This window comes from Mirounga leonina, unplaced genomic scaffold (assembly GCF_011800145.1).
Source record: "Mirounga leonina isolate KUSES-001 unplaced genomic scaffold, KU_Mleo_1.0 Mir_180, whole genome shotgun sequence".
Classification (NCBI taxonomy): domain Eukaryota; kingdom Metazoa; phylum Chordata; class Mammalia; order Carnivora; family Phocidae; genus Mirounga; species Mirounga leonina.
The window spans coordinates 6860873-6875523 of NW_023270469.1; the positions used below are offsets into that span (position 1 = coordinate 6860873).

Here is a 14651-nt window from a genome sequence, read left to right on the forward strand (position 1 = left end):
CATGGACCCTCCTAACGGGCTCCCATCCGGGAGCCTCCCCCCAGCTGACCCTTTCAGCCACAAAACTGCCCGATTTTCTACCCTTGGCCATTAAGGAAACAAATGAGTGGCTTTCACAAAGGTCTGTCCCCTTCCCAGAGAGGCGGGACGCTGGACGGCCTGGGCTTGGATCCCAGCTCTGCCCCCTCCCGGAACACTGGGCCCAAGGGTTTGGCAGAGTGACAACATTTCTGGGCCTCAGTTTCTCTGCTATAAAATGGGTTGTTGGGAGGACGAAGTGAGTTAACATGTGAGGTGCTTCTCTCCACCTGTGTCAAAACCAGCAAAGTACCCCTCCCCCATTTATAACAGGCAATCTCGGGTATATTCCTCCAGGACTGGGTTCGTGTGTGTGTGTGTGTGTGTGTGTGTGTATGAAATATATACTCATCCCATTATATATGTTCCATTTCTTCTTCTCTTGCTGTGATTTCAGGAGTGATTCTGGCAGACTTACATAACTTCAACATTACTAGTAGATTCTCTAAGCTCTTTGCCCCTGACCTCCGGTAGAGATCTCCCTTTGGCACGTCTTCAGCAGCACTGGTCATTGCAGGCTTGCTGTCTCTGGGCAAGGCAGCAAAAGGAAATTAGACTTCTATCTGCCACAGAAGGAATTCTCATTTAACTACATTGCTGATATCAAGCTCTTCTATTACTCTGAAGTGTAATTTCTTTCTCTCTTCCAAGAAAAGGAAATTTGAGACCGATTTTTTTGGGAAGGACAGAATAGAGACTTATTCTGGTAGGGCTGGAAGCCACCAAGGCAATGACCGTGGAGAGTGGCCGTCAAGGAGTTGATCTTACATCAAGAGTCACGATCCACGCAGCTGAGACCCAAACCGTTTGAGCTGTGGTGTGAAAAAGACAATAATCCGTTCGGAAATCAAGTCAAGCTTTATCGATGATGCAAATTTACTAGGAGCTGCTGTAAAAATTAGGACCAATCAGAATGTCTTCCCCATCAAATTGTTTTATTAGGTTAATTAAACGGCTTAAAGACAATTCATTTTGTTCGGTACGCTTCTAGAAAATATTTCAAGTTTTAAATGAACTTCCAATACATAAAACAAAATTACTTTACCATAGACAAATTTCAGATCAAAATACAACACTCTGTTTCTGTTTTCTTACAGTTATAAAATCCAGTCAATACAAACTACATAAAAAAGATAAAACACTGTCACTGATCCTCGGTACAAGAGAACAGCACGAATGCAGGTGTTCCCCAAGCACAAGGCCCGCGCTCGCGGCGAGGGATCGACCAGTTACCCCACAACACACTGAAGCAGGTGAACAAAGCGCGTGCTACTGGACTGGACAAAGTGAACATACTCTTTTTGCATCAGTATTACTTGTAAACCATCAAGCAACTCTGTAAGAAACGTTACTAATTCAAAATTACTTCCACTTTGCTAAATTTCATACCAGCAAAGGAAGAGAAAGTTACTCCACAGAACAAACGAATACATTTGGACCACAGGATGTTTGAGACATGACATTTCAGCGAAATCAAGTCAGCACAATTTCTCTACTGTCCTATTGAGTTTGAGGACAATTCTACAAGCTGCAGTTTGTTGGTACCACAAGTATTTCCAACTGTCCGTACAATGTCCTTCCTTTAGCTTCTGTGTATTTCATTGCAAATCTCTGGTTTTCTGTTTTGTTTTGTTTTTAAAGCAGGAGGTGTTTCCTGAAAGATCGGGATACCTAGCACACACAATACAACCTCAACTGTACACACATCTGAGCAGACTGCTCCACTTGGAACCTTAACAGATAATAAAAGCTGCAGGGTTTAAACTAAAACGATTCTGTATGTGCCATGTCAGAAAACATAAATATGTTAATTAAACAAAGACTGCTGTTTAACCAGATGAATTCTGATATGGTGTCTTCCTTATGGCACGAAAATCATCAAAATGGCAAATCAAGAGCATGCTAAAAACCAGTTCTTGACAATGTCACGCATTTATACCTGGTACCACATAGCCCACGGGCCAACAGGGGCATCGCTGGCCGTTTTAAGGAATTTTAATGAATTCCTTTGATCGTTTTCTTCTAGCAGGAGATCTGCATTAGTGATACAAACCAAATGAATCTACAGGTGCATCACGAGTTATGGATGGATCTCATTCACAGAGATACAAGCATTTCCGTTACCGGGGACATACACTGATAACATGAAGTCTGCCCGAGCCTGCCTAACGTGCTTCTTTAGTATGGTTTCTAAGGAGGATGGGAACGGACAGGGTTGGACCGGGGAGCGGCTTCCGTTAAAGGCGCAGACCACCCCAGTTCTGCGGAGGCACACTCCCGCACGGTAGGCTGCCGTGAGCTCTCGACATTTCTGCCAAGGCCATGATTCCTGCTGTTCGGTTGTCAGAATTCACAAATTGTAAGATTCAAAGCAAAACAGGTATCGCTGTGTCCCTGGCAACAGGGAGGGGTGCAGGAGTGAGGAACCAAACAAAAGCTATGTGACAAATGAGTCAAAAGGAAAAGAATCCCATCAGCAGAAAAAGCCACTGATGGTTTAATTAAGCAAGTGTTGCTAAAGAGTCTGTGCTTTTCTCCACTAAAGGCCGCTTGATACATCTCCCACCATAAAATTATCTGCCATGTGGAATTTGGCTGTTTTTTTTTTTTTTTAGATTTTATTTATTTATTTATTTGAGAGAGAGAGAATGAGAGACAGCACGAGAGGGAAGAGGGTCAGAGGGAGAAGCAGAACCCCTGCTGAGCGGGGAGCCCGATGCGGGACTCCATCCTGGGACTCCAGGATCATGACCTGAGCCGAAGGCAGTCGCTTAACCAACTGAGCCACCCAGGCGCCCAGAATTTGGCTGTTTTTATGGAGAACCTGAATTCTGAGGTCCCACAGAGGGAAAAAGATGTTGTGAACCCACGTAAATTGGTTTGCTTTTAAGCTCATGACTCCCTTTTGCCCCATGTACCAGATCCTGCATAATTTTTTACAAAGCATTAAGAGTCAAACTCAGGAAGCACGTGCTAGATTAATAGTAATACACGTCTTTTCTGGAGTTTCTTCTGAAGCAAAAAAATCCCTTTTGAACAAAAGTATGAAAAGATGGTCTCTCTCTGATTGTGTAAATGAGCAAGTCTAATTTCCGATTCTACTCACAATTTGAGCGGCGTGTTTTTAAGTCCGAGCTAACGAAGAGAAAAGGAGCCCGCGGTCTTGCTGCACTCTAATGAGCCTGGGGACGAGCCGTGCGGCGGGTGTGCGGGCGGCGGGGTGCAGGCAAGCCCCCCGCCCCCCCAGCAGGCCTCGCCAGGCCATGCGGGGCCCATGCAGTGCCTGCGGCTGGGTGCTGAGGTAGTATGCGTGGCTCAGGGGGCCTGTGGGGGAGGCGGCCATGCCGGGCCCCAGGAGCTCCGCTCTGCAGCGGGCCATGCCTCAGGAGGAGCAGGGCGGCGTGGACTCTGGAGGCTCCCGGGGCCCCGGGGCACAGGTCTGGCTCTCTTCAGCCAGGGCCAGCTGGCTGTGCAAAGTGCGAGTCACAAAGGCTGGCTCAGGGGCTCCCAGAAGAATGCCTTTTCAATAAATAATTTTAGGCTAATGGTCTGGGGAACAAGAAGAGGTTTTTTGTTTTTTTTCTTTTTTTCCCCTTTTTGGGATACGTACTTTATAAGCCGTTAAAAGCCCCGCTGGGACAGGTGTGGGATGAGGAGCAGAGGGTAGGGCGGGAAGGCCAAGCAGAGGGTGTAAGTAAGAGGACCCTTGGAAACGAGACCGAAATAACCTCTTCCACCCTGACTGAAGTCCCTCAACTGGTGCAGAGGGACGTGCCAACTGAGGGGGAGCCCGTTTCCTGGAGACTCCACCGGCGGGGTCTTTGGGCAGCTGCGGCGGGACATGGGGAGGAAAGCCAACACTGGTTCAAACAGAGCTTATTGTAAGCCAAGACGACTCGAGAAATCGGGAGAAAAATGCACCCAAGAAATGGGAGAGCACAGACCACTCCTTCCCGAGGACTTGGGTGCATGCCCCGGCTGATGCTTGGTTCCTCTGTTTTGGGGCAGATCTTTGCCAAGGCCAGTGGGGCCAGAAGAGACACGAGAAGTCAGGGGTGGCCTCCCTCCCCTCCAGGACTAAGACTGCCTTGTGCCTCCATAGAAGAGGGAAAGCAAAACCATAAGAGGAATCAGATCCCTTGGAAACTCTTCTCAAAGGGCAAGACTCCATCGAGCTAGAAGGGGCCCGAGGAAATCAGCTAGCCCAATCCGCCTAGCACACAAGCCCTCTCGAGAGCATCCCTGGCCTCAGTCATCTAGGTCCTGCTTGAAAGAATGCGATTTTTACTTATCAGCTTTCTTACATCTGCAGAGGTACCAACAGATTTCAAGCAAAAAGTAGATAAAAAGCAAGAATCGCTGTTCTAGTTGACAATATAGTTTTAGGGAAATCTCTAGAACTGTGCCTATTTCTGAAAGTTCTGCTGAAGAAGGCCGTGGCTGTTAGCCGGAGGCCACAGTCAGGAGGCCATGGACAGGAGGTGGGCAGGGAGGAAAGGAGGAGGGAGCACAGGTTGAAAGGAACAAAGACTGTTCTCCTCAAAATCGGTGTAGAAGTACAAACTCCCCCCCCTCTTTTTTTAACTAAACTGTTCATCTGCAAGGAGCTTTGGAGATGGTGACCAGTATCCTGCCACAAAGCAAGAACTCTCTCACTGATGCGGTCATGCGGCAAGTACTCTCCTAAGGAACATGTTCAGAGAAGCGCTCAGGGCCACAGAGAGTCCCCATCTTACTCTGAGGCCACTCTGTCTCAATGTCTGCTGTTGGCCTGAGCCACACACACCTGCTGGTTCTAAAGACATCCCCACAGGCCAGAGCCTCAGGACTCTCCAATGGTGGCACTGGAACTGGCAGCTAAATGCTGTGGGTCTGGGGCCCATCGGTGCAGTCGGAGGACGAAGTGGCAGAAGAGACTTCCTTTTCTGGCTACCAGTCCCACACCCAAACACTATTCTTTTTTTTTCTTTCTTTTATTTTTAGAAGTATGTTCTATGCCCAACATGGGGCTTGACCTCACGACCCTGACGTCAAGAGCCACATGCTCTGCCGACTGAGCCAGCCAGGTGCCTGTATTCTTGTTTTTCAACAGTTGGCTTATGTTCAAATTATCAGTGATTCCCCGCCCCACCCCTTTCTTTCTTTTTCATTTAGGAACTATCTTTTCTGAACCTGGATACAAGACTCTCTATTTAGCCGTTTATCAGATTGTCACAGCGCTGTGGACCCTCACAACCATCACTTAATCCCTCCCAGCACTTTTCTCGGCCTTCTAGATTTTTATACATGCCACTAAGAAAAGCCTTACAAATGGCCACACCACGGCACCTGCAGCCGTCCTGGGCAGCGCTGTCTGGCACGGCTGTTCGTCCACTTCTCAGCCCTGTCAACCCCGTTTCTCCTTTCTTTTCTTATTCACAGAGATAGAGAGCATGACTTTACAGAATGCCTTTCATGCCGCCCCATCTGCTGGTCCCAGGGCGGGAACTGGAGAGGAAGTGACAGTATGGAAGGGTTCAGAAGCTCACTTTAGGTAACATTTTCTTAAATAACCCTAGTTTATTTGAAGGTGCAAAAGTTGTACACATACACACATACTTGTAACACAAATTTTGTTTGTTTGTTTGCTTAAGTTTCACAAAGCATCCAAGTTAAGAGAGAACAGGTATACCGATCTCAGAGATCTAAAATATCTTCCAGTTTATTAGACCAGTATAGGTTGCTACTTGTGACATCTTAGGGGAAAAAGATTCAACTTTGGTAAAGAGTTTTAAGTATCATTAGAGGGCTTCGTTATGCAAATTCTGAATTCAGGGTTATTTAAAACAACTCTAAATACTCCAAGCAGGTATTAGGGGATGGTTCAGCTCTACAGAATCATCCTGAATTCAAATATTAGGGCAAATCATTTTATCAACACAAACATCCATTTCCTTACAGACCCTGGCAGCAGACATTCCAATGGGGAAGCACGAAGGCCAGGACACGCAGTGAGGACACTGCCGTCCCCCCACCCCCGGGGCTCACAATCAGTGACCCGAAGCTGAGCTGAGCGAACACTGTGGCCGCGGTGACGGCTCAAGCACAGGGGTGCTGGGTTCTCACCTTCATTACACCCCTGATCTTCACAGCAGCCCAAAGAGGTAAACACCCCTGTCTAGCCTGCGTCTGCAGGTAAGGAACTGGGCTTCGGGGCTTCAGGGCTCCCGAAGGTCACAGTCTGCGGTGCCAGTCTCTGAAGCCACCTGCACCCGGCACCACGGCCTGCGCATGCTCGTAGCAACCAGGTTTGCTTGGGAAAGTACACAAAGTGTTTACACATGCTTTCCTCAAAATAAACAGCAAGGTTGGGGCTCTAGGGCAGTACGTCTCGGTTCTCTTGGAAACCACTTAGGGAAATGTCTCATGCCTGCTGCCAGCCCCACGTGGTACTGTCATGTGGGCAGAAACTCTGCCTCTCACTCTAAAAAGTACAGGTTGGAAAACTAGATCACGTCAGAGCACAGTGACAGTTCCGTTGCTAGGTTTTACCTGGTCCGTAGATTATTCCCAGTACGCTAGGTTTTTGGGAATGGGCATAACTCTTTTGGGCACTGGGGATGCTGGGTAATTCCCGTGAGAAACCACTCTGACTGCAGGAATCGGTGGGCCTCACGGCTCCCCCTACCTTAGCGACCAGGGAAGCTGACAGATGCTGGCGAGGACGGAGCCACGTGGAGAAGGCACGTTCCGCTGATGCTCAGAACAAATCCAATCACTCATGATTTTAAGTATGATGCACATCTATGTTGTTTGGTCAGCCTGAACCCTGTACTTAGGAAATACTTTCAGATTTCATTTTAAAACCCTAGACTGTCAGAACCAAAAGAGAAGAGGAATCTACTAATGAACCTCTATTTTCATCAAAAGTAAAGATTCTTGGGAAACAAATTCACGAAAACACACTTATTAGCTCCCTAAACTGCTCACAGTAGCACCTTGTAGACAATGAAACACAGTAGCCCCAAGCATCTAAACTCCACACGCCGGGTGAGAGTCCACATAGACACCTTCTCCTGTCTGATCCTAACAGGATGGGGAGTAAGCCCTCTGTTTTACACAGCAGTGCTGTTTAAATATACTACTTTTCTACGCTATGAAAACACGGTCTTTTAAAGACTCTTTAAAGTTCAAGTTGAGTTTCAAGTAATCACTTTGCAGCAGCTCTAGGAGAATGATTGTTCCTCCTGATTAAAAGTGCCTATTCAAGAGAAAAAAGTAGTAAAATGGAAAATATGCCTTAAGAGAATTGTATTCCTCAAGGCTGCCTGCTGCTTGCTTCCAGGCTTTTGTTAAAGGACAGAATGTGTTGAATTCTCCTAAATTGGCAGGGGATCAAGCACAACACTACATAATGAGGTAGCCGAGAACAGAGTTTTTCCTATAAACACAAAGAACAAGGGAATAAGTGCATGTAATTCTCATCCAATTAAACAGGAAACATGATAAAGAGAGCTACGTATAGTCATTTTTCTCCAAGTTCACAGGTTTAACTGGAAAAAATGTAACCCAAGGTTCTAATGTATGCCTTATTTGTAATTGATGAGTAGGATCCATAAAAATAAGGTATTTTAAAACCTATGATTTTTATGGAAATGCTAAAAATAAAGGTCTAATAAATATAATTTGCCGACCAGAAAGAAAGTTGAACCTGCATCTGCTTGGGGTCCGAATTATCGGAAGTGGCCACGTATTAATACGGGTCACATGAATGGCCTGATCTGAAAGTACCCAGGCTGTGTGGGCTGCCTTCCTCCTCCGGCTTGTAACTTCTCTAACGCGCATCACAGTGACTGAAGAATTGACAGCAGCTCTGTTGGGCCACGAGGACATCAATACCAAAAACTAGAATCAGCCTACATTCCGGCTGAGCAGCAATTTTAAAGTATTAGTTTTTATCTCAAAAAAAAAAAAAGAAAAGAAAAAAAAGAAAAGAGAAGACGACAGGTACTTCCCCCTAGGTAATTATGGAAGGCTGTTTATATTTGTCAGATATGTGATGAGGAAGGGGAGAAGTTTAAAGACCCAATCACTTAGAGAACGTCAGTGACAGAACAGAAAGCGAACAAACCTTCCCCAACCGTGAGCACTTAGACCAAAGAACACAGAGGCATAAGTGAGTTCCTCAGATGTCATGTAAACACAAGGACTGCCATGAGACAAAGCTGAGATATATTTAACATTAAAAATAGAATCCCTTCTGAAAAATACAAAAATTTTACAAGTTTTACCAGTTGGCTTGCCAAAAAAATAGCAGAAGTCTCTGTTTCCATACTACGGACTTTACCCCCAGCAGGCAGCGAAACCTCAACCTGATCCCATGTGCTTCTCCCGCATGGGCAAGTGGGCCATCCCTCACCTTGATACATTTCTATATTCTGAACCGGCTAGAAAGAGTACTTCAGGGGTTATTAGAAAGCTAGCAGAAGACTTTCTCCATCATTCTAAGACACAATTTCTTCTCCCTTACTGATTAGACGGGGTAAGAAAAACAGTAAAAATGACGCTTCAGGTCTTTAAAAGGAAAAAGTGCTTTTCTGTCAAACACAAACAGTACTTCTGTTCTAACGACCTTAATAAATCCTTAAATTTCCTCTAGCTAACTGACAAAGGGAACCAAAGATCTTTCAGCTTACATCTGTGTAACTTGTGAAGGACATGTGTGGGGGCTTAAGTTGTACCACAAATGATTATTTTATGACTAAAAATACTTGTGTGCCTAGAAAATTAAGTGGGAGTCTCAAAGGCTGAACAGTGAAATGATAATACAAAGATCTGGATTCTGCTTCTGGTTTCTACTCACATGTGGGGTGGGGAACGAGGCCCCATCTACTGCGCCTCAGAGACTGCTTTCTGTCCAAGGGCCGGGAGGGGGGCAGGCACTGCACCCATCACGGAGACGTGAGGATCAAAGCAGTATGTTCTGGAAAAGGCTAGGAGCCACACATAAAAAACAATAAATAAAGCCCAACAATAAATGTGATAAACGGCATTAGGTGTGCTGAGGATCGGGTGCCCCAAATCCTATAGAACATACGGACACCACAGAGGTCTGTGTCCATATGTCAGGCACTTTGCATTTTTTATTCTGTACTAGTTTCTCACTCTACGAGGCCAGCCCATCTGTGCATAAAGTTTCTCATTTAAAATCCAGCAAAATAAGTTGCTCATGGAGAGGACTTCTCCATCCTGTGACGAACATCGCTTTGATTACAAGGGTACTGTATGCCGTGGCCAACCACTTACTGACTACCTGCTGTGTGCCAAGCACTGGGATAGGCAGATGGGCAAAGACAGGGTCGCTGCCTGCCCACAAGAAGTTTATGATCTAGAGGGAGGGCAGCATGAAAGCTCCCCAGAAATCCGAACAGAATTCTTGGTGGGTGCTCTAGAAACATTTGCTGATTAAGCCCTGGGCAGCTTTTCTGCACTAATCAGAGTCTCCTCTCTCCCTGGCTCCACAAAGGCTCACGGACATGAGGGGCAGCCACAGAACAAGGCAGTCTTACCTTCCCCCCGCCCCAAACCAGGTGCTTTTTAAGGGGGTTCCAGTGCCTTTTAAATCCATGCCAAGCGCCACCTCATTCTTTCCCCAGATAATCGATTGTCCTCATCTGACCACAAGAGGCCCCTCTGGAATCAAGCAGGCCAGCAAGAAGGTAATCCTGCAGTATTTTTAGCACTCCTTGGAAATCTTTTTGGTTTGGTACAATGAAGTAGGAATGCACCAGATGGAACCCCAATGGACCAAGGCAGCTAAAGAATTTCTCTGAAAACCTAACTTACTACCATGAGGAATGAGGCGTCAGGGCAAACACAGCCCTGTCGCTACCAGGTCAATGTACGGATGTGCGTCCTGTAAATGGCACCATCAAAGCATCGTTGAAGTGGCGACATAACCAGACACTTCAGCACAGAGAGGATACCAACCATCATCGTCCAAAGACTTGTTTTTGGTTGTCGCAGTTTGAGGAAGGCCTACTGTTAGCTATCGATTCCTCACAGCAATGAAAATAAAGAACTGATGAAATAAACAATGAATTTAAAAATTTCTTAGGCCAAATCTTTAGAGTCTACCGGCTACACTAGTTGGCAGACACTGTTCTTAATCCCACTAAAGAAATGCAAACACCAAGTAAAACTTACTACCAACTACAACTCTGTGAATATTTACACCCAACATGAGTTTAACACAATAGTATAAACTGAAGGGCCACAGGCTCAAGAATTTATCGGAAGCACCAGGAAACAGTAATAATATATGTAGTCTCGAACTACAATTGAAAAAGTAAACATATATAAACACACTCACCAAGTCACGTAACACACACACATTCTCTCCCTCTCTCACACTCTTCCCTCCGGCAGGATACAAGCACCCTCCCACACTCACAAAAAACACTTCATTTTAAATTAAACACTTACCTCTTCGAAAACTCTATATTTGGATGTATTAAACAAACAAACAGGCCTACTTTAGACTGTAGCCTAGGAGAGATCCTTTAAATATTCACTGACTAACCTGAGACAACTTTCCTTCTGTTGGTGGGATAATGAAAATACATTGCACGTCCCCCAAAGGTATTTTATTTAAAATTTTAAGATCTACCCTCAACTGCCAATTCCAACCTACGCCTGGTAAAAGTGCCTTATGAAAAAGAAGTATTAAAAATTTATCAAAAAAAAATGTTTCAAGCATAAGCGGAATGTTAAAACAAACCTGCATGAAATGAGTTAAAATTTACTTCACAATACTGAAGTGTCATTTACAAAAAAAATTAATTTTGGAACATAATAAAATTAAATATATTCCTACACTTCGACATCATATTTTAATATATATACTATATATATGAAAATAACAGCTTGGCACTTAGCTTAATCCTGTTGGTTATAGCATCCCATATTATGTGGCAAATTTATTTTAAAAAATATTACCTAATTTCTGCAGCTACCGTGTCAATGAACTGAATAAAAAACTAAAAAAGAATAACTGTTTTTATAAAATGAATTTACCAAGTCATGCAGGCACTGAAAATATTGCAATAGGGACCCATTCACTCCTAAACAATGAATTGTCTCCTTGGAGAGGCCTGGCGTAGACTGGGAAGAATTTTAAACTTCAGAAATGAAAGAGAGAGAGTTGCTGACTGTCATGGCTTTCATCGGACATCAGTCACTGCTTTAATGCACCTCAGCTGCAACTTCTGAAGGCCAAGGTTCTGTTCGGTACAGGGTATGATACCAAAGAAAATTCACTTTTTCAGCAATTTGTTTCCCCTAAAAAATGTATTATCTAATTGGAAAAAGAAGTTTGCTTTCTTTGCGGTGGCCACGTGGCTTGCTTTGATAAAAAGATATCCCAGGAATCACTGGGAAGGTCTGCAGACTACAGCTGACTGGTACACAATACACAGGAAAAAAGGTCAGCTTTGCTTTATATATGAATGTCCGGCAAATCTGGCCCAGTGCCTCTGATACAGAAGATAAACACCGCCTGCCTTCTTTTACCAGGAACTTCTGCCACACACAATGTTCTTTAGAACCCCCACAGGCAAGGCTTCTCCCAGCAGCTTTTATAGCATTGCACTGACTCCTAATAGGTGTAGGAATAAAAACTGCAGATGGGGGTTATCCTTTCTTCTGTTCATGGGTGGGGAAACGTAAGTGATGTTTCATATGCATGTTGTTAATAGCATAAAGCATTCCATCTAGGAAGTTTCCACAAGAAACTCCTATTCTCAAATTTATAACCAAAGGATACATTTATACATTTATTAATCATTAAGACAAAATACTGCTTCTTACAGCCATTTACCAAGAGGGGGAAAAAAAAAAGCTGTAGAAAACAATTAGAAATGAAGAGCTCTGTATTAAATTGATTAGAAATCTGATATTGCATAAAATTCAAATTATGACATCATCAAGCACTGTGAAGTCCCTGATTGCACACTAAGGTGGCATAATTTGAATGGAAAACAAAGTACCTTACACGATAAGTGCTACTAATGACAGACTTTTACCCCCAACAGGAAGTGGGGTAGCATGGGGTGACATGGGAGTGTGGGAGAGGGGCGGAGGGTGGAGAAGAGATGAATTTGCTCTTCTATGAACAGAATGAAATTAAGTTGAGGTAGTTTATTCTACCAGCCAAACTTTACTTATAACTTAATTTGTCTAAAACTCTTGCTAGAGAACGGCATTGAGAAAATTCTGCTACAAAGACTAGATACTTAATGCAGGTGCGCATTCTAAGACAAGTTTTCAATCCTTAACAGTAGTAAACAAGACTTTGTGTGCTTTCGGACAGAAGGGTATTTTTGATCCCTATATAATATTTTGTCTGGACAGTTTTTGTAGCCATGGCAGACCTTTATGATTTGTCTGACGTAGGTCTTTCTTCTAGAAAATCTACTCCGCTTCATAACCTCGTGTTTATAAAATGGTTCTGATTATTTGCAAGGAGGAATGGCACTGTATGAGAGCCTTCACAACCCCAGAAATCATGGCATGATGTATATGAATTAACACAGAAGTTAGCAACTTCCCTTCAATTCACACGAGGGCTGCAACCTGACTCATGGATTTATTGAACCTTTAGATGACTAAGATAGAATGTCATAAAAGAGAAATTTTATCTTAGTTTCAATTCATGATAATACAGTTTAAAAAAGATTCTTCGGACACAGTACTAGTAGCAAGTGGACACTAACTGGCATACAGTCCAATCTAACATTTTAGGCACAAACCTTATTTGTCGGACAGGGTTGGGCATGATGTTTCCTTCCAAGTACAGCAGAAAAGCAATCTTGGTATGTCTGGATATGTGGATTTGCATATACGGATTTTTGTTTGTTGACCGAAGTCAGGTACTTGAACACATCAGTCACTCAGACATGCGTTCCCTTCAAGGAAGATGCACCTTAGGATTTTAACTTCAATATTTTACATGATACCGATTCCCACTTCCCTTCCCCCTTTGACATGGACTAGCCTCCGTCTGTCTGCAGACACATCTCCCTGGAGGAACGGATTCCTCCCTTTCAACAGGTACGGGTTCTCCCAAACGAGAGCGGAAGCTCAGGCTTCTAAGCATTACAGTAAGACCACCAGAGTTACCATACAAAGCCGGGCACACAGCAAGTTTCGGCTGCCACCTCTGTTCCCCTCGCAGAAAGCCGTGTTATGGTGCGCTTGGTCAGGAGCTCTGCTTCTGCTCTGCCTCCTCCTCAAGGTGAATGAACACGGATACGGAATAAGCCCTGCTGGAGCTGCAGGCGGAAGAGCTTGCAGTTTGCAATGCGTAAGGCTGCACAGCCGGTGCGGCGAAGGTCAGACGGAAGAAGCGGTTTCGTGTGGTGCCAGGTTCCTGTGCTTCTTTTAAACTCACGCACGTAGTCGTAATTGGTACCTAGACCGCGAGAAGCAGCACAGATGATACAACGTGCCTTGGAGTCACCAGGAAACAGATCCAGCAGAAGCACCACAACGGTCTTACCTGTATCAAGATCTCCGATAACATAAATACTGGCTCCTATGGGTACAGCTCCATAAACAAAAGAGGAACTGGCAGGGATGCATAAGTTCTGGTCGTTAAGATAGATCCACCTGAAAGGGAACACATGGGCAAAACCAAGGAAGTCAAGAGGTCGACGAGGTCTAGGGAGACAGCACGACTCGGTGAGCCACAGTGCCAGGCACTGCGCCAGTTCAGCTCACCCCACATCCCCATTGCCGGGTAACTGCTGAGTTCCTTCCTGTCACTACGGATACTAGTTTTGCCTGCTCTAGAATGTCACCTACATTGAAACGTAAAGAGCATGCACTTTTCAATCTGCTTCTTTTGCTCAGCACAGTGTTCCTGAGATTCATCTACACTGTTGCTTGCATCAATAATTCATTTCTTTTTAAGTGGTATTCCATTGTATGGAGAGACCAGAATTGGTTTATCCATTCACCTGCTCACATTCATCCGGGTAATTGCCAGTGTGTGGCTATGGTGAATAAAGCCGTTGTGGACATTGGAGTGCAAATCTTCTTTGTGGATATTATGTCACAGAATTGACTGGCTATATGGTTTAAGATACATTCCACTCAGTAAGAAAATGCCACACTGTTTTCCAAAGTGTTGTGCCATTCTGCATTCCAATTAGCAACATCGGGGAATTCCAATGGCTAGGCATTACCACCTGCCCTCACTACTGTCGGTCTTTCTGAGTGTAGCCGTGTTAGTGGTGGGCGCTTCCCTGAGAAGAAGCATGCTGGCTATCTCCGTGTGCGCTCACTGACCATTTTACCCATCTTCTTTTGTGAAACATCTGCTCAAAGAGTTGCTCATTTTTTAAATTGGGTTTTTTGTCTTCCTACTGAATTGTAAGATTCTTTGTATTCTGGGGATACAAGTCCTTTGTTAGATACATATATCATGAATATTTTCCCCAGCTTGTCGATTATCTTTTCATTTTCTTAATGGAGCCTTCTGAAGAACAGTTCTTAATTTTGACGAATTCCAGTTTTGTTTTGTTTTGTTTTGT

General features: G+C 44.4%; 1 protein-coding gene across 2 annotated transcripts in view; it reads right to left on the reverse strand.

Annotated features, from left to right (window-relative positions):
- Positions 1–2903: 2903 nt before the first annotated feature.
- GAN (gigaxonin) overlaps positions 2904–14651 on the reverse strand; it is a 55388-nt gene continuing 43640 nt past the window's right edge. For both annotated transcript variants that reach the window (XM_035024723.1, XM_035024724.1), the window contains exons 10-11: positions 13616–13725; positions 2904–13528 (exon numbers count right to left, since the gene is read on the reverse strand). In XM_035024723.1, coding sequence (XP_034880614.1) covers positions 13347–13528; positions 13616–13725 — 292 coding nt within the window. In that variant the 3' untranslated portion in view covers positions 2904–13346. The remainder of the gene's footprint in view (positions 13529–13615; positions 13726–14651) is intronic.